The sequence below is a fragment of the Scylla paramamosain genome, chromosome 22 (genome assembly GCF_035594125.1).
Source record: "Scylla paramamosain isolate STU-SP2022 chromosome 22, ASM3559412v1, whole genome shotgun sequence".
Taxonomy (NCBI): Eukaryota; Metazoa; Arthropoda; class Malacostraca; order Decapoda; family Portunidae; genus Scylla; species Scylla paramamosain.
In genome coordinates, this window is record NC_087172.1 from 10,372,984 (window position 1) to 10,395,740 (window position 22,757).

Sequence of the window (22,757 nt, forward strand, 5' to 3'; positions counted from 1 at the left end):
TCCATGCGTCTGTGCGAGAAAGACTACAGGCTTCACGCGCGGAGATGATTAGTCGGCAGCACAGTATAGTCACGTCTGTACGGCTTGGTATTGGTGACACTGTCTTTAAGACCTCACCTCTGTGTCAGTCTAAATTAGAGCCTAAATCTTCAGGCCCTTTTCTCATTACGGTGAGCCTTTCTGGTATTAGAAAAAAAAGTAAATAAATAAATAGATAAATAAAAAATAAATAAATAAATTGATCCAAATCTTAAGAAGACCATGTTGACATGTTGAAGAAGGCTCGGGTCCCCACCTCGTCTTCTGCTTCTCTAGTGCCTCAGTCTCACCTGTCTCTCATACTTCTGTTCATCCTGTCCCTACACATTCCTATTATCTCCGTAGTAGGGCTATGTAGTTTTTGTTAGGGGGATCCCATTTCATATTTGTCATGTACTTCTCTCTCTCTCTCTCTCTCTCTCTCTCTCTCTCTCTCTCTCTCTCTCTCTCTCTCTCTCTCTCTCTTTGCTGTCCCAGGGGTTTGTCTATTTTGTTGTGCCCCCGGGAGGAATTACTATTTTTCTGCCTCATGTTAGGATGAAATTGATTATTGTTTTTATGCTGTCTTGCAGTGTGTTTATATGATTATTATGTCCTTGTATTGTATCATCTCGTGTGACTGAAAGATAAGTAAACTATATATCCATATCCATGTAATTTTTATTATTATTCTTATTATTATTGCATTTTGTGATATTTTCTGAAATTTTGTTTATTCTACTTTCTTGCTATTATGTCATTGTCGTACTTTTGTATGCCTTTTTCCATTACGCACACTTACACATTTGTTCCTAATATGTACACATATTTCAGATTTTCCTTATTATTGTTCTTGTGCCTTATGGTATTTTCCCTGCATTTTTTTTTTTTTTTTTTTGTGTGTGTGGCTTTGTATATTTGTTTTTACCTTGATTTATTATTTTGTGTCCCTTACACAGATAAGCACACTCCATATTCATATATCTATATTTTCTATTTGATGTGCTTGTGCCACTTTTTTTTATTTATTTATTTTTTTTTTATGTATTCGCTGTAAGGTCGCAGCATAGGTGTGGCCGAGCTATATGATGGGATGTCCATGTATATATTATAATTTCATTTTCTTTTTTTTGCTATTATAATCATTACCATTATTTATCATTTATGTATTTAATTTGTATGTACGACGCCTCCCCCTTTTGTTTTCGATCACTCCATAAGAAGCGTCACGCGCTCTGTGTAGTCAGCGGCTGGCCTCTGGGTTATAAAGGTTTACCCTGTACTTGGCAGTTTGTTATTATACTAGGAGATATTTGACACAGTGTTTGCTGTTATCCCTGGATTTGGTCATTACTATATGTGCTAGCGCAACCCCCTAGCACAGTGTAATAGTGTATACTAATACATTACATAAGTTGTAGTATTTTGATTGAAGTTTAAATTAATTTCTTATGTGACAATTTTCTTCCTAAAACATCTTTTCCTACTGTGGACTCTTATATCCATGTCATATGCCCCTCCATGTACCCCATTACTTCCGAGTATCCTTTGAAAAAAAATCATGTATTATGGGTGCACCATGCACCTTGGCTATCACTGCCAGAATATTTACTCTCCATCATTCCTCACTCAATCTCACCCTCTCGAATAATTTCATTCTCCTTCTCAGTCAGTCTCATTCTACTTATCAATCTTTAGAACTTTTTTTATTCACTCTTACATTTCATCATTCGATAACTTTCACACTCAGTTATGTTTGCGTTCTCTATCCCATTACCATTCTCAGTCCCTCTCATGCTCACATTTAATCTTTAAGTAAATTTTGTTTTCTCCTTCAGACTGACTCACTCACGCATTCTCACTCCATAAGTCTCTCAACTCTTTTAACTCTCAACTTAAACTAATTCACCTCACACGCTCATGTCTATCACAGACTCTCTCTCTCTCTCTCTCTCTCTCTCTCTCTCTCTCTCTCTCTCTCTCTCTCTCTCTCTCTCTCATTTTCACACACACACACACACACACACACACACACACACACACACGCGCACAGACAGATCCGTAACCTCCGCGTTTCTTCGATTCGGAGTCGGAGACGGAGGCGGAGCTTTTGTTATATGAAAATGCGGTTGCGTATCTTTTATTATATTAAAACGCGGATGTGGTTAGTAATGCGGATAGTATTTTCACTACTGATGTCTCGCGGATGCAGATATCCGATACATCACTAATCTGGACACTAATGAGTTGGCTTCAGTATTCACCTATTCCTTTGTGATGGGGCTCTCTTATTGTTCTTATTGTATCAGTAAAACATATGTTATTTATCGGAGATATTCTAATAATTATTAAATAGCCAATGTAAATACTACTTTTAAATGGCTTACATGATGCTTTATAGTAGTCCTCCCTCGCGGCGTGCGTGGCCCGTATATAAGTGGGGGTTCTGAGCACCTGTCACCAGTGACTCTGGCACCATGAAGGTTGTGATAGTGTTGATTCTGACTCTGCTCTCCGTGGCGGCTGCCCAGAATGATGGTGATGATGTGTGTGTGTGTGTGTGTGTGTGTGTGTGAGAGAGATCCTAGAATTCATCTGTTTTTTATTTTATTTATTTATTTATTTTTTTTCAGTGGCATCTTCCCTTTCTTGACTGTTTTCTGCCTCCTCACGCCTTCCATGAATTACTACTCTACTTGTCTCTCTTATCCTCCTCTACCTCCTGTTTGGCTCTGCTTTAGAGTTGCTTCTTCCTTTTATCACCTGTCATCTCTTCCAACAGACTGCGGAGATGGCTTTTCTCTGGTGGGATCTGCTTGCTACAAGATTCCCGATGAACTTCTTGGGTGGTAAGTGCATAGAGTATAGTGTAAACATTGTGTACTTCCTCTGAGCGGAGCGTGGATTTAAGGCTGCCTGGTGACAGGCAACGTATGTTATTTTGAAGCTGGCGAGCAGTTTGTGTGTGTGTGTGTTATTGTTGTTAAGAACATAAGAACATAAGAAAATAACGGAAGCTGCAAGAAGCCATCAGGCCTACACGTGACAATTCATGTATGAAACATACCTACCAGTTTCCATCTATCATCTCTATTCATAACATATTTGTCGAACCTTCTTGTAAAGCTCACTCGTGACTTATCACTAACAACGTGATTACTGAGTCCACTCCATTTGAGAACCAATTCCTTCTTATCTTTTTCTAAAATCTAATTTTTCTAGATTGAACTCTCTATTATTATGTCTTATTGTATCCTGTTTACTGATCCTGAGAGTTTTGTTTATGTCTCCTTTCTTATATCCCCTAGACTACTTAAAGACCTCTATCAAGTCCTTTCTTAACCTATATGTCTCCAAGGGATGTAAAATTAGAAGCTTAGAAGCTATATAATCTCTATTGCTATTCCTCACCTCCGTCCTACGTTGTACACTGATAATTATAAAATGAAAAATTAAACATAGTAATAGTTGTTGTTTTCGTTTTTGTTGTTTTCATTATTTTTTATTGTTGCTCTTGCTATTGCCGTTGCTGTTATTGCTGTTATTACCGTTGTGATGTTGTTGTTGTTTTATTCTAAGAAAAGAAAGTGAAAAATTACAAAGAAAATATAGCACCGCGGTAAATATTAACAAGGAATAAATGACAGGTACGATGCCATGGATCACTGCAGAAATCTAGTCCATTCAAATGGTATGAAGGCGGCGTTGGCACGAGTGGAAACGTGCAGCCAGCTTCATTCACTCTGGGAGTTCATTAAAGGTGGATGTAAGTAATATGCTTTGTCTCATTCATTTCAACTTTAATCATCCTAAGCATGTATACGCAATATTGTTTCAAATGACAAAATAACTTTTAGCAAACAAGAGTTGTCAATATTGTAAGATTTATTTTTTAATGTTGTTTTTCACTACGCGGACGACAGATCCAATTGTCGACTACTGGCTTGGCGGGACCACCACCATGGATCCTTCAGGTGCCTTTAGGTGGGACTCGACTGGAGAATTGGTGCCGATGGGCGTGCCCTTCTGGTTTCCGGGTCAGCCCGACTTTCCATCTACACAAGAGACAGGTCTCTCTCTTTCCAAGACCGGTTACTTCGCTGATGAAGAAGCACATATTAAGCAAAAATTCATATGTCAGCTGTTGTAGGTGGCCTCATGATTCAAATTAAAGGAATGACGTTGATTGTGGGTCTTATTGCACTCTAAAATCAGCTAATAGGATTAGGAATCATCCTTTGTGATTTCGTTTCTTTGTCAGATTTAGGATATTGTATGTAATAGAAGTAAAGCATCAACCAATAGGGGAAAAAAAAAATTGTCCACTCTCTTTATTTACATCACACATGGCAACAAAATATCACCTCGTTCTCGTTGATGCTTTAATGTTCGTTTGAACCTTTAATGCTATTCCTCTCCTTCCCCTCACCCATCTTTTCACCCATTAGTGCTGGGGCACAGTACATGAAACATCTGTAATATAATATATGGCTATAATACATAATCATAATGTCCAAATAAATTTTATTATTTTTTGTACATTATTGCCTAATGTTAGTATTTTTTATCGATGGTATTTCTTGCACATGTGGAAGGTGAATCAAATTAAATAAATAAATTAATTAATCATTTAAATTATTAGTATGAAACATTAAATAATTTTAAGTCAGAACGGTGGCTGAATTAGCTCATCTTGAAAATCAGGGCACATCATACTGATTCAAATGTTCCCCTATGGTACGTCACCACAGAAAAAAATTAGAAGTGTAATTATCCTGAGGTGACATAAAAGTGCGAGAATACGCGCGCATACCGTTCTCCTTCGTGTGCAAAATGGCAACCTGATCATGGGACGTGAAAGACTACGGGGCAGTGCCTCATCGCGTCGGGTAGTTTGCGACGGAGTTTACAAGAAAAATGGCATTGTAGGTTATACTCACTAACGCTCTTTCTTAGCAAAGTATCTCCTACAGTTACAGTAGTGGCCAATTATATATGTAACATACAGATTACTGTTGCTGATTATCTTATTTATCTTGGGAAATTTTCCATCCGTCAGCCAGGAGTAATAACCGGCTAGAATCCATGTACGGTTCTGATAATGAAATGTTTGGATCTTGTCTTGTTTTTCTTTTATAACGGTATATATATATATATATATATATATATATATATATATATATATATATATATATATATATATATATATATATATATATATATATATATATATATATATAACAGCTTTAACGTTTGCACAATTACATAATATCGTAAATAATTTATTTACATTTTTTTCCGTTGTTTATTTCTTAACAGTTCGCACGTGCCATTATACTGCATGTACATGAACTCATACTTTGATAATTGATATATCTAAAGTTATTTATTTTTCTTCTTACAAAGCTTTGATGACAGATAGTTACTTAACGATATGCGAAAACAAGATTTTGCTGAGATTTTTTATTTTTCTTTCCGGTTTTACGATCGATATTCTTAGTCTATCATGCATAGGACGATCACTCCTAATGAAGGATTTTGGATTTGGCATTTGAGAACCATTTCCCCGAGTGGATGCTCTTCCTACCCTAGGATTAGGGCCAGAATTTCAGTCCGTGCGCCTGAAGATCCCTCGGCCCCCGAAACGCGTGTGGTCACACTTTTTTTTTCTGTTATGTAGGAAAGATACCTGCCAAGGCAACAAAAATCCAATGAAAAAAATATCCCACTGAGATGCCGGTTCCCGAATAGGGTTCAAAGCGGTAGTCAAAAGCTAAAGGATGAGAGTCTTCAAACGACCCTAGTAAAGGAATTCAAGTCACAGGAAGGTGGAAATATAGAAACAGGCAGAGAATTCCTGAGTTTACCAGAGAAAGGGATGAATGATTAAGAATACTGGTTAACTCTTGCGTTAGAAAGGTGGACACAGTAGGGGTGAGAGAAAGAAGAAAATCTTCTGCAGTAAGGCCGCAGGATGAAGGGAGGCATGCAGTTAACAAGATCAGAAGAACAGTTAGCATGAAAATAGCGGTAGAAGATAGCAAGAGGTACAACATTGTAGCGATGAGAAAGAAGCTGAAGATAGTCAGTTAGAGGAGAGGAGTTGATAAGACGAAAAGCTTTTGATCCCACCCTGTCTAGCTATATGATGGTAATTCGAGGGATTGGAACGGTTACCCTTTTTAGGAACAGACTGAATGTAGCTAAACTTTCAACATGTAGGAAAGGTAGATGTTGACAGAGAGTGGAAAGAGTTTGACTAGGCAAGGTGCAAGCACGGAGGTGCATTTTCGAAGAACAATAGGAGGGACCCCCATCAGGTCCATAAGTCTTCCTAGGGTTTAGGCCAACGAGGACATGGAAAACGTCATTGCGAAGAATTTTAATAGGTAGGATGAAGTAGTCAGAGGATGGAGGAGAGGGGGGGAACAAGTCTTGAGTTTTTAGTAAAGGTTTGCGGGAAGTTCAGCATTAGAGATACTGTACCTATATATTTAAGACACCTCACAACTGTTAGCAGAAAGAATGGTGAGGCAGAAGAACATATTTAGGAAATAAACATATACTTTGAAGTTAATGAAAACTACGTGGGAGCCAGAACAAGATAAACAACAAACGGGCGAAAATGAAGATAGGAATTTTTGCATATTATGTTGTCTGAGATAAGTCAACAGATGTGGGTAGTCTCAACGCCTCGTCGCTTCACCTTGAGTTCAGCTGTCGATGTTCCCACATAGGATACATGATAGAATGGCTATGACACAAGTACGATAACAGAATTTGATAAACTTCAGTGCCCGTTACCGTCCTACCTCTCACCCAATGTTAAATATACAACGCTACCCTCCAGGAAGTTATTGCTTTGAGTGTTTCTGCTAGCCTTATCCCCCATAAAGGTATTGGCAATACACACACACACACACACACACACCCACACACACACACACACAAACAAACATATATATATATATAGAGAGAGAGAGAGAGAGAGAGAGAGAGAGAGAGAGAGAGAGAGAGAGAGAGAGAGAGAGAGAGAGAGAGAGAGAGGGAGAGAGAGAGAGCAGCATATGCATGATTCGCACACTAAAGACAAGAAAGATAAAAATAAAACAATGTACAACAAAAATGGTCACACGCGTAATAAGTCTAACGGTTTAGGGAAAGTAAGAAAAAAATAAATAAATAAATTTGCTATTATTAGAAAGGAGGAAAAGGATGAACCTTAATAACGATAAGTAAAAAATAAAAAAAAGAAAGAGGGAAAAAATAATACATACAGATCTGATCGTGCATTCAAAGAGGATTAGAAAAGTTAAATGAGCACAAGAACAAACAGAGAAGGACGAAATACAAGAATGGTGAAATGAAATACAATTCCCTTCATGGAAACAGCCAGTAAAAGTAATTGCTATGGAGTGATCACAATAATAAAAAAAAATAAATAAATAAATGAAAAATAACTGAGTAAGAGAATATGCATGAAACGTTGAGAGCGTAGCTCGTACTGCATCCAGGTCCTAGTAATACTACATTTGAGCAACAAATAATTATGCTTCTGTGCGCAGCATATGTTCAAATATGTAACATTATCATAAATGTGGAAAACTGGTCTGGCCTGCTTGCACTTGTGTTCGCTTTGAAGTAGGAGCTACTTCAGAAATTAAACTACTTTATTTGCAAATGTGTGTTTTTATTCTAGAAAGAATTTATGGATTTATTTTCATTTAATTAGTAATTCCCTGTGTGAGCCAAAATTAAGCTTCTTTTACACAAGCTAGACTTAGGTTTTTATTTATTTATTTATTTGTTTATTTATGTATTTTTATTTTGTACATTTATAAAACCACAGAAAGATCTCTCTGTTTCCAGTGAAACACCTACAGTGTTTCACTGGAAACACCCAGTGGTGTCCACAGCACGGACACCACGTCCCACACGCCATCCACCACCGTCATCTTTCATGTCACTTTTTATACTGAGTAATTGTGATACAATATTGGCTAAATAAATAATTCTATATAAATTATCCATGAAACACAGTTTAAAATCAGTGGTTGAATCATTATATGTTTTACAGTCAGGGCTAGTTTTGTAAGCATGATTAGCATCACATTGTTTCAGTGACGGAGACAGAATATTAGCAGAATGCCAGAACAAGGTAAGTAGTAGAGCCATACGGTGAGCATGAGAGAAAGCTCAGCCTAGTATATATGCGTTAGGGGAAAAGCTCCGTGAGCCAGTCAGATGGAAGACAGGAAGATGATAACATTTCTGGTGGTGGTGTGGGTAGCAGCCCTCATGACCGCTACTTCTGCCACGAAAGGTACACACATCACTTCGCTGTCAATTAACCAAACACTTAACGTGCCTGAAGAAATGTGAATAATTTACTCATCCCAATTACAACAGTAAGTATCCTTGTTGCTTATCGGTACGTCTTGACTTGTTTCAGTTTCTTGTAATGGCGGATTCGTCCTCATCGGTGGCACCACCTGCATTAAAGTCTTCGAGGAGATTAAGACATGGTGAGGAATCGGTGACTAATTTCTGATTCCCATTGACGTAATTTCCAATGATTCCTAACTGATCTTTTCTTACAGAGAAAGAAAAAGAAAAATATTTATTCGTAATCTGATGGTTTCCAGAACTTGTTGGTTGCGTGCCATCTTTCATTTATTTATTTATTATTGTAGTCTTAATGTATCCCTCTGTTATGTTGTTCCAGGGAAGAAGCAAGAGATGCCTGTAAATCTACAGAAAATTTTGACACTGGTTCCCCACACTTAGCCCGCATTAATGACTGTTCACTATTATCCAGCTTGTTCTCTTACGTCCGTTATCAACTGCGTGAGTATAAATTAGGGTTGACCAGTCTTATGATTATTCCAGTATGTTGTTGAGGTCAACTGTTCGATATTCCAGTTTTATATTATATATATATATATATATATATATATATATATATATATATATATATATATATATATATATATATATATATATATATATATATATATATATATATATATATATTTCATATACCTGTTCTATATTCCAGGTTTAAACGCAGACCTTTGGCTGGGAGGATCCGACTCCGTAAAAGAGGGTGAATGGCGGTGGGAAAATGATGAGCTTGTACCAGTAGGAATTCCATTCTGGCACCCGCTTCAACCTGACGGAGGCCCTCAGGAAAACTTCCTTGTATTCGCTCATAATGGCTTCTTCGCAGATGGACACAAGGACAGGAAATACGGCTATATTTGCCAGTATCAGAGTTAAGTAGTGGGGGCGACGAAATGAGATGACGATGTTGTTGCTCCTGTTAGACGAAAATGAAAAAAAAAGTGAAAATCTCAGGATGCATACGAAAACAAAATACAACATAAAGTAAGACAAATTATAAATGGAGACCTGACCACACCAAGATAGGGTCTACGCATTGATGTTAGGCTTGATGCTTCTGAACATAGAATACTTACGTATTACTTTTATTGCTCTTGTGAAAAAAAAAAAATAAATAAATAAATAGATACATAATTCTAATCATGAAAGATGACGGAAGAATTGTTATCGAGGAAATGCGATGAGCCTGTCGCCACACGTGTGGCGACTTGGGGGTGATGAACATCTGTGATGCACCTTACAGAGTTGTTTCGTGGGCCCATGATGCATTTATTTTATTGCGTTCATTGCGTGCTCTTGGGTGGGAAATAAAACATGATTTATGTGATTGTTTATTTACCACTTCATCTTTGCAATAGGTGAATGACGTTGTGTATTCATGTGTGTGTGTTTGTGTGTGTGTGTGTGTGTGTGTGTGTGTGTGTGTGTGTGTGTGTGTGTGTGTGTGTGTGTGTGTGTGTGTGTGTGTGTGTGTTAAATCGGATTTTCATCAAGTTTTCAGGGGCTATATTATAATAACTTGTAATGAGGAACTCCAAAAATAGGTGGAAGGAAGGTAAACACAAGTTTACCTTCCTTCTAAGGAAGGTAAACACAAGTGCATGGCTCTCAGGTAGCGACAACGAAACCCTAGAAGGGAATTATTTCTGATAGTCTTTCCATCCACCACGACTGTGAGTACTATCACCACCAGCTACTATTGTTGCTGCTGCTGTTTTGCCTATGTGTGTGTGTGTGTGTGTGTGTGTGTGTGTGTGTGTGTGTGTGTGTGAGTTACTGTCTTTCAGCCGTTGTTTATATATTTTTTTATCTATTATTTATTGGATAACTTGCCGTCATGTATAACATCACAACCACTTTTCTTGAGTCCCCAACTTTATTTTCCTCTCTCTCTCTCTCTCTCTCTCTCTCTCTCTCTCTCTCTCTCTCTCTCTCTCTCTCTCTCTCTCTCTCTCTCTCTCTCTCTCGTTTTGCCTATTTTAGAAGAAAGGGATATAATATTGTCGCTTTTATCCTCCTCAGCAAGATAGGATGCTATCAGCTTAAATACACTGTAAGTAAAAAAAAAAAATTGGTTAAAAACCAATTTTAGAAGAAAGGGATATAATATTGTCGCTTTTATCCTCCTCAGCAAGATAGGATGCTATCAGCTTAAATACACTGTAAGTAAAAAAAAAAAATTGGTTAAAAACCAGCCCGTTGTAACTACTCCATTAGTAACAAACTAATGAAAAAATTATTTCACCCTTACTGTTCACAAACTCTCCCTTTTCAATGTCGTGATTAAGAAAACACTCCTCAAACCAAAACTGAATCTTGGAGTTTTATCGCTTTCACTGAAAATTCTGAGTTGTATCTGACATATCTTTTTTGGGGGACAAACTTTAACAAACTGAAACCGCTCTCGTCATTCCACATTATGGTAGGCAATTTTTTTCTTTTTTTTCTTTCAGGGTCAATGAATGTATTTCTTAGCAAATAATGACCTCATTGATGTGTGGCATGGAGTGAGAAAGAATTATTAAGCTGCAGTAAAACTGCTTTATTATTTATTTATTTATTTATTTATTTTAGTTCACGTGTTGTATTAGTAGACACACCAGTATAATCAGTGTCTTTTGAGATCAGTCTGACTAGACTTGAAAAGTGGACTGGTATTTTATCGTTACTGGTACCTCAACATCGCTGCAACCAATGCTCAACGGTATGCTAAGGCACACATCTCTCTTTGTGTAAAGCAGCTGCACCAAAACTGGCCTTATGTATGATGTAAATATGACTAATTTTGTCTTCAAGCCTATGCTCCATTTTCCAGAAATTTACCACAAAAACAAATATCTGTCCTGACAACTGTGTAAAGCAGCAGCAACTATCTCAGTTATCAAATAAGTTTTTTTTTTTTTTATGCTGGAAGGATACTGGGCAAGGGCAACAAAAATCTAATAAAAAAAAAATGCCCACTGAAATGCCAGTCCCATAAAAGGGTCAAAGTAGTGGTAAAAAATTGATGAATAAGTGTCTTGAAACCTCCCTCTTGAAGGAATTCAAGTCATAGGAAAGTGGAAATACAGAAGCAAGCAGGGAGTTCCAGAGTTTACCAGAGAAAGGGTTGAATGATTGAGAATACTGGTTAACTCTTGCGTTAGAGAGGTGGACAGAATAGGGGTGAGAGAAAGAAGAAAGTCTTGTGCAGCGAGGCTGCGGAAGTAGGGGAGGCATGCAGTTAGCAAGATCAGAAGAGCAGCTAGCATGAAAATAGCGGTAGAAGACAGCTAGATATGCAACATTGCGGCGGTGAGAGAGAGGCTGAAGACAGTTAGTTAGAGGAGAGGAGTTGATGAGACGAAAAGCTTTTGATTCCACCCTCTCTAGAAGAGCAGTATGAGTGGAACCTCCCCAGACATGTGAAGCATACTCCATACATGGACGGATAAGGCCCTTGTACAGAGTTAGCAGCTGGGGGTGGGGGGTGAGAAAACTGGCGGGGACGTCTCAGAACACCTAACTTCATAGAAGCTGTTTTAGCTAGAGATGAAATGTGAAGTTTCCAGTTCAAATTATAAGTAAAGGACAGACCGAGGATGTTCAGTGTAGAAGAGGGGGACAGTTGAGTGTCATTGAAGAAGAGGGGATAGTTGTCTGGAAGGTTGTGTCGAGTTGATAGATGGAGGAATTGAGTTTTTGAGGCATTAAACAATACCACGTTTGCTCTGCCCCAATCAGAAATCTTAGGAAGATCAGAAGTCAAGCGTTCTGTGGCTTCCCTGAATGAAATGTTTACCTCCTGAAAGGTTGGACGTCTATGAAAAGACGTGGAAAAGTGCAGGGTGGTATCATCAGCACAGGACTGGATAGGACAAGAAGTTTGGTTTAGAAGATCATTAATGAATAATAAGAGAGTGCTGACAGGACAGAACCCTGAGGAACACCACTGTTAATAGATTTAGGAGAAGAACAGTGACTGTCTACCACAGCAGCAATAGAACGGTCAGAAAGGAAACTTGAGATGAAGTTACAGAGAGAAGGATAGAAGCCGTAGGAGAGTAATTTGGAAATCAAAGCTTTGTGCCAGACTCTATCAAAACTTTTGATATGTCCAAGGCAACAGCAAAAGTTTCACCAAAATCTGTAAAAGAGACTCAGTAAGGAAAGCCAGAAGATCACCAGTATAGCGGCCTTGACGGAACCCATACTGGCGATCAGATAGAAGGTTGTCAAGTGATAAATGTTTAAGAATCTTCCTGTTGAGGATAGATTCAAAAACTTTAGATAGGCAGGAAATTAAAGCAATAAGACGGTAGTCACCCTTTTTAGGAACAGGTTGAATGTAGGCAAACTTCCAGCAAGAAGGAAAGGTAGATGTTAACAGACAGAGGTGAAGGAGATTGACTAGGCAAGGTGCAAGCACGGAGGCACAGTTTCGGAGAACAATAGGAGGGACCCCATCAGGTCCATAAGCCTTCCGAGGGTTTAGGCCAGCGAGGGCATGGAAAACATCATTGCGAAGAATTTTAATAGGTGGCATGAAGTAGTCAGAGGGTGGAGGAGAGGGGGGAACAAGCCCAGAATCGTCCAAGGTAGACTTTTTAACAAAGGTTTGAGTGAAGAGTTCAGCTTTAGAAATAGATGTGATAGCAGTGGTGCCATCTGGTTGAAACAGAGGAGGGAAAGAAGAAGAAGCAAAGTTATTGGAGATATTTCTGGCTAGATGCCAGAAATCACGAGGGGAGTTAGATCTTGAAAGGTTTTGACATTTTCTGTTAATGAAGGAGTTTTTGGCTAGTTGGACAACAGACTTGGCATGGTTCCGGGCAGAAATATAAAGTACATGAGATTCTGGTGATGAAAGGCTTAAGTACCTTTTGTGGGCCACCTCTCTATCATTTATAGCACGAGAACAAGCTGTGTTAAACCTAGGTTTGGAAGATTTAGGTAGAGAAAAAGAGTGAGGAATGTACGCCTCCATGCCAGACACTATCACCTCTGTTATGCGCTCAGCACACAAACACGGGTCTCTGACACGGAAGCAGTAGTCATTCCAAGGAAAATCAGCAAAATACCTCCTCAGGTCCCCCCAACTAACAGAGGCAAAACGCCAGAGGCACCTTCGCTTAGGGAGATCCTGAGGAGGGATTGGAGCGATAGGACAAGATGAAGATATGAGATTGTGATCGGAGGAGCCCAACGGAAAAGAAAGGGTGACAGCATAAGCAGAAGAATTAGAGGTCAGGAAAAAGTCAAGAATGTTGGGCGTATCTCCAAGACGGTCAGGAATACGAGTAGGGTGTTGCACCAATTGCTCTAGGTCATGGAGGGTAGCAAAGTTGTAGGCTAGTTCACCAGGATGGTCAGTGAAGGGAGAGGAAAGCCAAAGCTGGTGGTGAACATTGAAGTCTCCAAGAATGGAGATCTCTGCAAAAGGGAAGAGGGTCAGAATGTGCTCCACTTTGGAAGTTAAGTAATCAAAGAATTTCTTATAGTCAGAGGAGTTAGGTTAGAGGTATACAGCACAGATAAATTTAGTTTGAGAGTGACTCTGTAGTCGTTGCCAGATGGTGGAAAACTCGGAAGATTCAAGAGCGTGGGCACGAGAGCAAGTTAAGTCACTGCGCACATAAACGCAGCATCCAGCTTTGGATCGAAAATGAGAATAGAGAAAGTAGGAGGGAATAAAAAAGGGGCTTCTGTCAGTTGCCTCAGACACCTGAGTTTCAGTGAGGAAATTTAGAAGATGAGAGGTGGTGTTCTACAGATTGAAAATTAGATCTTAGACCGCGAATGTTACAGAAGTTCATGAAGAAAAAGTTGAGAGGGGTGTCAAGACACTTAGGGTCGTTGACAGAAAGGCAGTCCGACGTGGGGACATTTATGGTCCCCTCCCCAGATGGGGACTCCGAGGCTGGTGTAGGAGTCGCCATGATGATTTTAAATTTTTTGAGTGAAGGGTGTGTGTGTTATTAGGTGCTTGTAGTTTTCTGTGGAGGAAGAGAGTTGTCTTTAGAGGGCAGGCTGTGACTGCCCCCTTGTGTTGTGAGACACAAAGGGGAACGTTCAGTGAGGTCACAGCTGGGTTTAATGATAAGTTCACAGCACCCCTTGAACAGTGCTTTAGACCTCACTGGGAGTAATTTTCGTTTCGGCAGGTGTCTACTGCCTCCTCCTGTGTACCTTACAGTATTGTCCTGTGCAAGTTAGTACTCATACAAATCACACAAACCTTGAAAACTAAAGAAGTAATGCATTTTACGTATACTGAAATGGTAGAAATATTCTGTGATTTGAATTTATATAAACATAATGGAATATGGTGATATACATTTGGTTTAGCGGAAATGCCAGGAGAGTCCTTCTGTTGGCAGCCATGGGGACGTTCTCAAGTGAAGCCTGCTAATCTCCTGTTTCAGCGCAACCTCATCAATATGAAGCAGTATATTCACTTGACCTAGGTAGAGTTGGCCGTGAACATGAGTAAGGAAGAGCTGCAGTACACTGCTCCCTAGCTATAAGATTGGGATATGTTCTTAGAAACACAATGGTAAAGCCAATCCATCATTCACTTTATTACTTGCAATGTTTCACCTTCACAGAAGGTATCTTCAGGCTAAAATATATAATTATATTTAGTACAACATTAAAAATACATAAAAAAAAAAATAGCAAAAATAATAACTCATAAGGGATACAGTAGTGAAAAGTAAAAAAAAAAAAAGAAAAGGACGATTAATGTATGACGGTGGGTCACATTGTTACCTTAAAAAAAAAAGAAGCTATATCACTATTGCTCCATACATTGTTTTTGCTGTTTATTGTTATTTATTTATTTATTTATTTTTTTAGTTAACAATGTAACCCACCGTCGTACATATGTTGGCCTTTTTTCGTTTTTACTTTTTATTACTGTACCCTTTATGGGTTTTATATATATATATATATATATATATATATATATATATATATATATATATATATATATATATATATATATATATATATATAATAACAGGAAGAGTAGTAGACACCTGCCGAAACGAGAACTACTTCCAGTGAGGTCTTAAGCACTGGATCAAGAGGTGCTGTGAACTTTTCATTAAACCCAACTGTAACGTTTCCCTTTGTGTCTCATAAATCCAAAGCTCTCTAAAGACAACTCTCTTCCTGCACACAAAACTACATACACCTAATTACAGATACATCCATCACTCAAATTTCAGAATTATCATGGCAGGTCCTACACCAGCCTCCGAGTCCCCTTTTGGGGAGGGAATCAAATATGTCCCCAGGTCGGACTGCTCTTCTGGTATCAATCCTAAGTGTATTAACACTCCCCTCAACTTTTTCTGCATTAACTTCTGTAACATTTGCGGTCTTAGATGTAATTTTTAATCTGTAGAACACCACTTCCCCTCTATAAAACATCTTATTTTCCTCACTGAAACACAATGAGGCAACTGACAGTAGTTCCTTTTCTGTTCCTTCTTGCTTTTTCTAGCCTCATTTTTAATCCAAAGCTGGATGTCGCGTTTATGTGCGCAACGACTTATATATACATATATATATATGCTCTCGTGCCCATGCTCTTGAATCTTCCGAATTTTCCACCATCCGGGTACGACTACAGTCACTCTCAAACTAAATTTGTGTTTTGTATACCTCTCACCTAACTCCTCCGACTATAAGAAATTTCTTGACTGGTTAACTTAACTCACATTCTCATTCTCTTCCCTTTTGAGATCTCCGCTCTTGGAGACTTAATTGTTCACCGCTAGCTTTGGCTTTCCTCTCCCTTCACTGACCATCTTGGCGAACTAGGCTTTAATTTTGCTATCCTCCATGACTTATAGCAACAGGTGTAACATCCTACTCGTATTCCTGACCGTCTTAGAAATACTCCTGTCACCCTATCTTCTCCATTGGGCTCCTCCGATCATATCTGTATCTTGTCCTATCGCTTCAGTCCTTCCTCAGGATCGACCAAAGCAGAGGTGCTTCTGGCGTTTTGCCTCTGCCAACTGGGGGGACCTGAGGAGGTATTTTTCTTATTTTCCTTGGAATGACTGCTGTTTCCGTGTCAGAGACCACATGATGAACACATAACAGAGGTGATAGTGTCTGACATGGACGCGTACATTCCTCACTTTTTCTCGACCTAAACGTTGCAAACTTTGGTTTAATACAGTCTGTTATCGTGCTATACATGGTCCACAAAACGTACTTGAGCCTTCCGTCACCTGAATCTCAAGTGCTTTATATTTCTGCCCAGAATCATGCCAAATCTGTTCTCCAACTACCCAAAAACTCTTTCATTAATAAAAAAATTGTCAAAATCTTTCAAGATCTAACTCCCCTCGTGATTTTTGGCACCTTGCCAAAAACATCTCCAATAACTTTGCTTTTTTTTATGTTTTCCTTCTTTATTTCGATCATGATACCGCTGCCATCTCATTTTTTTTCTAATGCTGAACTCTTCACTCAAACGTTTTGTAAAACCTCTACCTTGGATGATTCAGGGCTTGTTCCTTCCTCCCCTCCACCCTTTGACTACTTCATGGTATCCATCAAAACCCTTCGCAGTGAAGTTTTCCATGTCCTCTCTGGTCTAAACCCTCGGAAGGGTTATGGACCTGATGAGGTCCCTCCTATTTTTCTTCGAAACTGTGCCTCCGTGCTTGCACCTTCCCTAGTCAAATTATTTCAACTCTATCAACATCTATCTTTCCTTCTTACTGGAATTTTGCCTACATTCAGCCTGATCCTAAAAAAGGGTGATCGCTCTAATCCCTGAAACTACCGTCCTATTGCTTTAATTTCCCGCCTGTCTAAAATTTTTTAATCTATCCTCAACATTAAGATTCTTAAACATCTATCTACTACTTCACAAGCTTCTATCTGATCGTCGGTATAGGTTCCATCAAGGCCGCGCTCTGCCGGTGATCTTCTGGCTTTCCTTACTGAATCTTTGTCATCCTCTTTTAGAAATTTTAGTGAAACTTTTTTTGCAGCCTTAGGCATATAAAAAGCTTTTCATAGAGTCTGGCACAAAACTATGTTTTCCAGAGTACCTTCCTACATCTTCTGTTCTTCTCTCTGCAACTTCTCAGGTGTCCTTTCTGATCGTTGTATTGCTGCTGTGGTAGATGGCCACTGTTCTCCTAAATCTACAAACAGTGGTGTCCCTCAAGGTCCTGTCCGGTCTTCTAAACCAAACTTCTTCTTCTATCCACTCCTACGCTGATGATAACACCGTGCACTTTTTCCCCGTCTTTTCTTAGACGTCCAAACCTATAGGGACTAAACAATTCACACACACACACACACACACACACACACACACACACACACACACACACACACACACACAAAAAAAAAAAAAAAAAATATATATATATATATATATATATATATATATATATATATATATATATATATATATATATATATATATATATATATATATATATATATATATATATATATATATATAGTTATGACCACAAATTCCATCCCTCTTACCGCTGTTGCAAATCGACTGCTTATGCAGACTCAGTTCAGAGCTTAACTATAGGTGTACAGCGTTCCTCTGAACTCTTGCACCCTCAAAGCAGAGGTCACAATACCAGGTTCCGCACCTTTTCACGGCTGCCTGTATCTCGGCTTAACCTCCCCAGTCTATTTCTTATGTAAACGGGTGCTGGGTGAAGTATACAAATGAGGTCATCAACCTGCTTCATTCACTCACAGGCAAGTGAATAATACAACTGCCAACTAACTCTAATGGCTGGGGAAGACTCGACAGCCACATTCCCGGAATATAATGTTCTATAGAATACCGCCCTCATCAATGAGAAGATAATATCCACCCGGTTCTGTAGAACACTATCTCTCTCTCCTGTTCAATATAATATCCACCCTCCCAGAGGACAAGCTCTGTTCCCTTTCAGTAACGATACTACCCGGGGAATAAGGATAATTTACTGAAAAGCAGCATACAGTAATTCTGTGTCTGAGACTGAAGAAAAAAAAAAAAAAAACGGATCACAGTCGCATTTAACAAAACGAAATTTACAGAGATAAGTGCCCACACAACAAACAGGAGTGTAATTCACCTTTCACCGTAATACCAAGTACTCGTGGACGACATTAAGCTTTTAATGTAACTGTGAGGGCGGGGCAAAGATCGCACCCCAACTTCGCGCGTTCTCTCTCTCTCTCTCTCTCTCTCTCTCTCTCTCTCTCTCTCTCTCTCTCTCTCTCTCTCTCTCTCTCTCTCTCTCTCTCTCTCTCATCCTTCCTTCCTCATTCTTACATCTTCTCATCGGTGCCTCGCTTCTTTCTGTTTATGATCTTTATATTTAGGCCCACATAATCCCTCCCATAAACAAATATTTTCGGAAGATATACAAAGGTTACGAAAATTTGGGGACATATAAATTCAAACTCAACATATAATTACTCAGGGCAAATTACATCAGATTCAAAATAAGGGAGTATACTCATCACAAGATATCAAGGGCTACTACAGCACTGACATGAACAATCATCAACACACTATAAACAATAGGCTCCATTTTGGCCCTCTAAGTCCAAAATGCACAGAACGTCGTTTCTTGCTTCTACTCCTCCATCGAGATCTGTCAGTGGCTTTCCGCCAGGACCTGTGACCTTCCCGGCTACACTGGTGTGCAGGTTTACCCCTGCAGGGTGTCACATGTAAAGCTTTCCTCCAGCAGCTACGATTGTTCACTTCCTCCCATGACTCTTATATTCTTTCTTTCGTCTCCATTGTCTTCTCTTTCCTCTACCGTCACTACTCCATTCACTTTCACCCCTCCTGCTCTCTCTACTACACATCCTACTCCGTCCTCTGGCCAGCCTCTCGATGACACAGATACCACCATAGCGAGCTAACGGATGCTCGCCTCCAGGATGCAACGCATGAAGCAAAACAAACACACGTGGCCATCACAATATAATAAGCCCCGGCTCCAACATGAGCCTGACCAATATGCCTTTGGGCCAGCCCCACTGGTCCCAGCAACTTTTCATGTATGCAAGCACTTCTCATCATCCCCAATACCTTGTTTCTTCGAGGTAGTAGACATCTATAGCAGACACTACACTGCTCGGGCCCATCAACTGAGGGTGCTTCCTCAGCGGCAAGCAACAAATCATCACAGGCAGCCTCACTCAGCGCTGCATCCCGACGCTGCGCCGTAACGCACTCTCCCAGGAAGGAGGAATCGAGCTAGTAACACCGCACACAACTCCCACACCAGGGGAAAGAAATCTCGACCTAACACGGGAGAGAGAGGCCCCAGGTCGTCAGGCTTGCCCATGCGGTTACACCCAACAAACGGGACCACAACCGGCTTCCTGAACCGCGCCAAACGCTAGCACCCGTGCCTCTGCGGATGGCACAACAAAACGGAGCAACAAACTTCTGTCCTTGCTGCCCGATCCTCTATTTCCTTGCCACCCACTCCAGCCTTGGCAAGTAGTGGGGCAACAAATCCCTGAGGGGCAGAACCCTCCGTGGGTACACTAACAGCTGTAACAGCAGCTGTCAACATAGGTGGTTCACTAAGTGAACAAACACCCACCATGTCTGGTTCTGGCAGGGGAGTAGTCTGCTCCCCGTCTCCGGTACACCCCGCAGGGAAGGAAACTCCCACCTCCCCAGCAGAGTCAGGAGTCTCCACGCCCTCAGGAGTAACCCGTAAGCACCAGACGCCAGGTTGCTCGCCTCGCCTTTGGGCGATTAACAGAATGGAGTCAGGAGCATCAGAAGCCTTTACTCATTACAGTGTAAAATAATTAAGTAATTCATCACTAAAGCCACAAGGGTAAAAACAAGTGATGTTATTATTGATGTTATTATTGCTGTTATAAATTCACTTAATTACATAGTGATTTTTCGGTCTTCCTTTATGTTCCACAGTGCCCGCTAAGTCAGGGACGCTGAGTCAACCTTGAGAGCTTGATAAACTGGAGATGAGATGTCACAGATCCAACAGCACTGCAGGGAGATTCAAACAGTTGCTGGTCTGGACATTTCTGGAATAATGAAATAAAATTAATATATATTCTAGACAGTATGAGCGACTTCACCTAACGGGGAGAGGAGTGTGTGGGTGTGTTGCGCTTAATTGTGACTCAAAAGTAGAAGGAATTATTAGTGATTCATCGAGGCCCCGTCAACCGGTCGCAACCAGATAATTCACTATTTTCTCACAATGAGTGATACGTGACGAGTGGTGAGATTGGTGGGGGGAGCGTATGGTGAAGCGCAGGCAGCTGGCTAATGGTTGCCGATATCAGCATGGCGGCCCCCGGAGTTTTCTGCCGAGGTGTGCAAACAACACCACCCAAGGTCTCTCACTACCACCTCGCTCTACCTTTAGCTACAAATATTCGCTCACCAGAATGTAACGTCATTTTTCACTGTTTTCTTTTTCCTTTTGTGTTTTTTTGCAAACTGGTATTGTTTATATCCCAAGCTGCGGTACCATTTTATATTCCCCTACTCGACTGTTTGCGACGCCAGTGATAGGAACATTTTATTTAAGGTAGCGTGATATGAGTAGGGTTGAAAGAAAGATTAATCAAGTTAATATATAGAATTTATTTACATCAACAACAGAAGATTTCACGTGTTACGGGATATCATAGTAACGTGGTGGTGCTAGGTCTCGGACTACTAGAGAAACAAGGAATACGTCACTGTGTTTTGTTATCAGTGAAACAGTGACGCGGCCACTTGCAGCGAGCGTCAGTCCCCTTCTCCTCTCTGCCTTGGGAGGTGCTGAGAGCTAACATACAGTGGACGTACAGTAGACATAACATCAGCATTTGCATCAGCACCACGTGATCAGGATGACGCCTGTTATTGTGTTAGTAGGTGATATTTGTTCAGACGAACAAATAAACAAAGGACAACTTCCGTGATGTTTAACAAAGAGTCTGTTCCTACCTATCCTTACCTACCTATAGGTACAATAATTACAGCCACATTCCAAGAAGATGGAAAACCACCAGTATTCCATCACCAGATAAAAGCTTCAACGGACATATGGGATGTCATCGGCACCCGGGGATAAATCATGGCACTGGAACAAAGCCATGCGTAACTCAGACCAAGAAAAGGGACATTATAAGATTCTCCACAAGGGAGAGGTAAAATTGATAGAGCTGATGAGACGAAAAGCTTTTCATTCCACCCTGTCTAGAAGAGCGGTATGAGCAGAAACTCCCAGACATGTAAAGCATACTCCAGACATGGACGTATAAGACCCTTGTATAGAGTTAGCAGCTGAGGGTGTGAGAAAAACTGGCAGAGACATATTAGAACGCCTAACTTCATAGAAGCTGTTTTAGCTAGAAATGAGATGTGAAGCTTCCAGTTCAGATTATAAGTAAAGGACAGACCTAGGATGTTCAATGTAGAAGAGGGGGAGAGTTGAGTATCATTAAAGAAGAGGGGATAGTTGTCTGGAAGGTTATCTCGAATTGATAGATGGAGGAATTGAGTTTTTGAGGCACTGAACAATACCAAGTTTGCTCTGCCCCAATCAGAAATTTTAGAAAGATCAGAAGTCAGCCATTCTGTTGATTCCCTACGTGAAATGTTTACTTACTGAATGGTCTAGGAAAAGACGGGAAAAAATGCAGGGTGGTATCATCAGTGTAGGAGTGGATAGGACAAGAAGTTTCGTTTAGAAAGTCATTGATGAATGATAAGAAGAGAATGGATGACAGGACAGAACCCTGAGGAACACCACTGTTAATATATTTAGGAGAAAAACAGTGACCGTCTACCACACCAGCCTCAGAGTCCCCATCTGGAGAGGGGACCATAAATGTCCCCAGGTCGGACTACCTTTCTGTCAACGACCCTAAGTGTCTTGACACCACCCCTCAACTTTTTTTTTTCATTAACTTCTGTAACATTCCCGGTCCACCTCTCCTCTTCTAAACCTCATCTTCTTTTCCTCACTGAAACTCAGGTGTCTGAGGCAACTGACAGTAGCTCCTTTTCTGTTCCCTCCTACTTTCTCTATCCTCATTTTCGATCCAAAGCTGGATGCTGCGTTTATGTGCGCAGTGACTTAACCTGCTCTCGTGCCCACGCTCTTGAATCTTCCGAGTTTTCCACCATCTGGCTACGACTACAGAGTCACTCTCAAACTAAATTTATCTGCGCTGTATAGCTCTCACCTAACTCCTCTGACTATAAGAAATTCTTTGACTACTTAATTTCCAAAGTGGAGCACATTCTGACTCTCTTCCCTTTTGCAGAGATCTCCACTCTTGGAGACTTCAATGTTCACCAACAGCTTTGG

The 22,757-nt window shown here is 40.1% G+C and overlaps 3 protein-coding genes across 3 annotated transcripts in view; 2 read left to right on the forward strand and 1 right to left on the reverse strand.

Moving 5' to 3' along the window:
- Nucleotides 1-2,464: 2,464 nt before the first annotated feature.
- On the forward strand, nt 2,465-4,204 carry LOC135111530 (C-type lectin BiL-like). The gene is made up of 4 exons (XM_064024937.1): nt 2,465-2,556; nt 2,801-2,867; nt 3,666-3,784; nt 3,942-4,204. The coding sequence occupies exons 1-4, from the start codon at nt 2,496-2,498 to the stop codon at nt 4,166-4,168; spliced, it is 474 nt and encodes a 157-aa protein (XP_063881007.1). The 5' UTR covers nt 2,465-2,495; the 3' UTR covers nt 4,169-4,204.
- Nucleotides 4,205-8,189: 3,985 nt separating this feature from the next.
- Nucleotides 8,190-9,744, forward strand: LOC135111531 (C-type lectin BPL-like). The gene is made up of 4 exons (XM_064024938.1): nt 8,190-8,341; nt 8,471-8,543; nt 8,744-8,865; nt 9,077-9,744. The coding sequence occupies exons 1-4, from the start codon at nt 8,263-8,265 to the stop codon at nt 9,295-9,297; spliced, it is 495 nt and encodes a 164-aa protein (XP_063881008.1). The 5' UTR covers nt 8,190-8,262; the 3' UTR covers nt 9,298-9,744.
- A 10,535-nt stretch (nt 9,745-20,279) lies between these two features.
- Nucleotides 20,280-22,757, reverse strand: part of LOC135111532 (acidic amino acid decarboxylase GADL1-like) — a 104,066-nt gene continuing 101,588 nt past the window's right edge. The window contains exon 10 of the mRNA XM_064024940.1: nt 20,280-20,472. Within this exon, the coding sequence (XP_063881010.1) occupies nt 20,368-20,472 (105 nt within the window). The 3' untranslated portion in view covers nt 20,280-20,367. The remainder of the gene's footprint in view (nt 20,473-22,757) is intronic.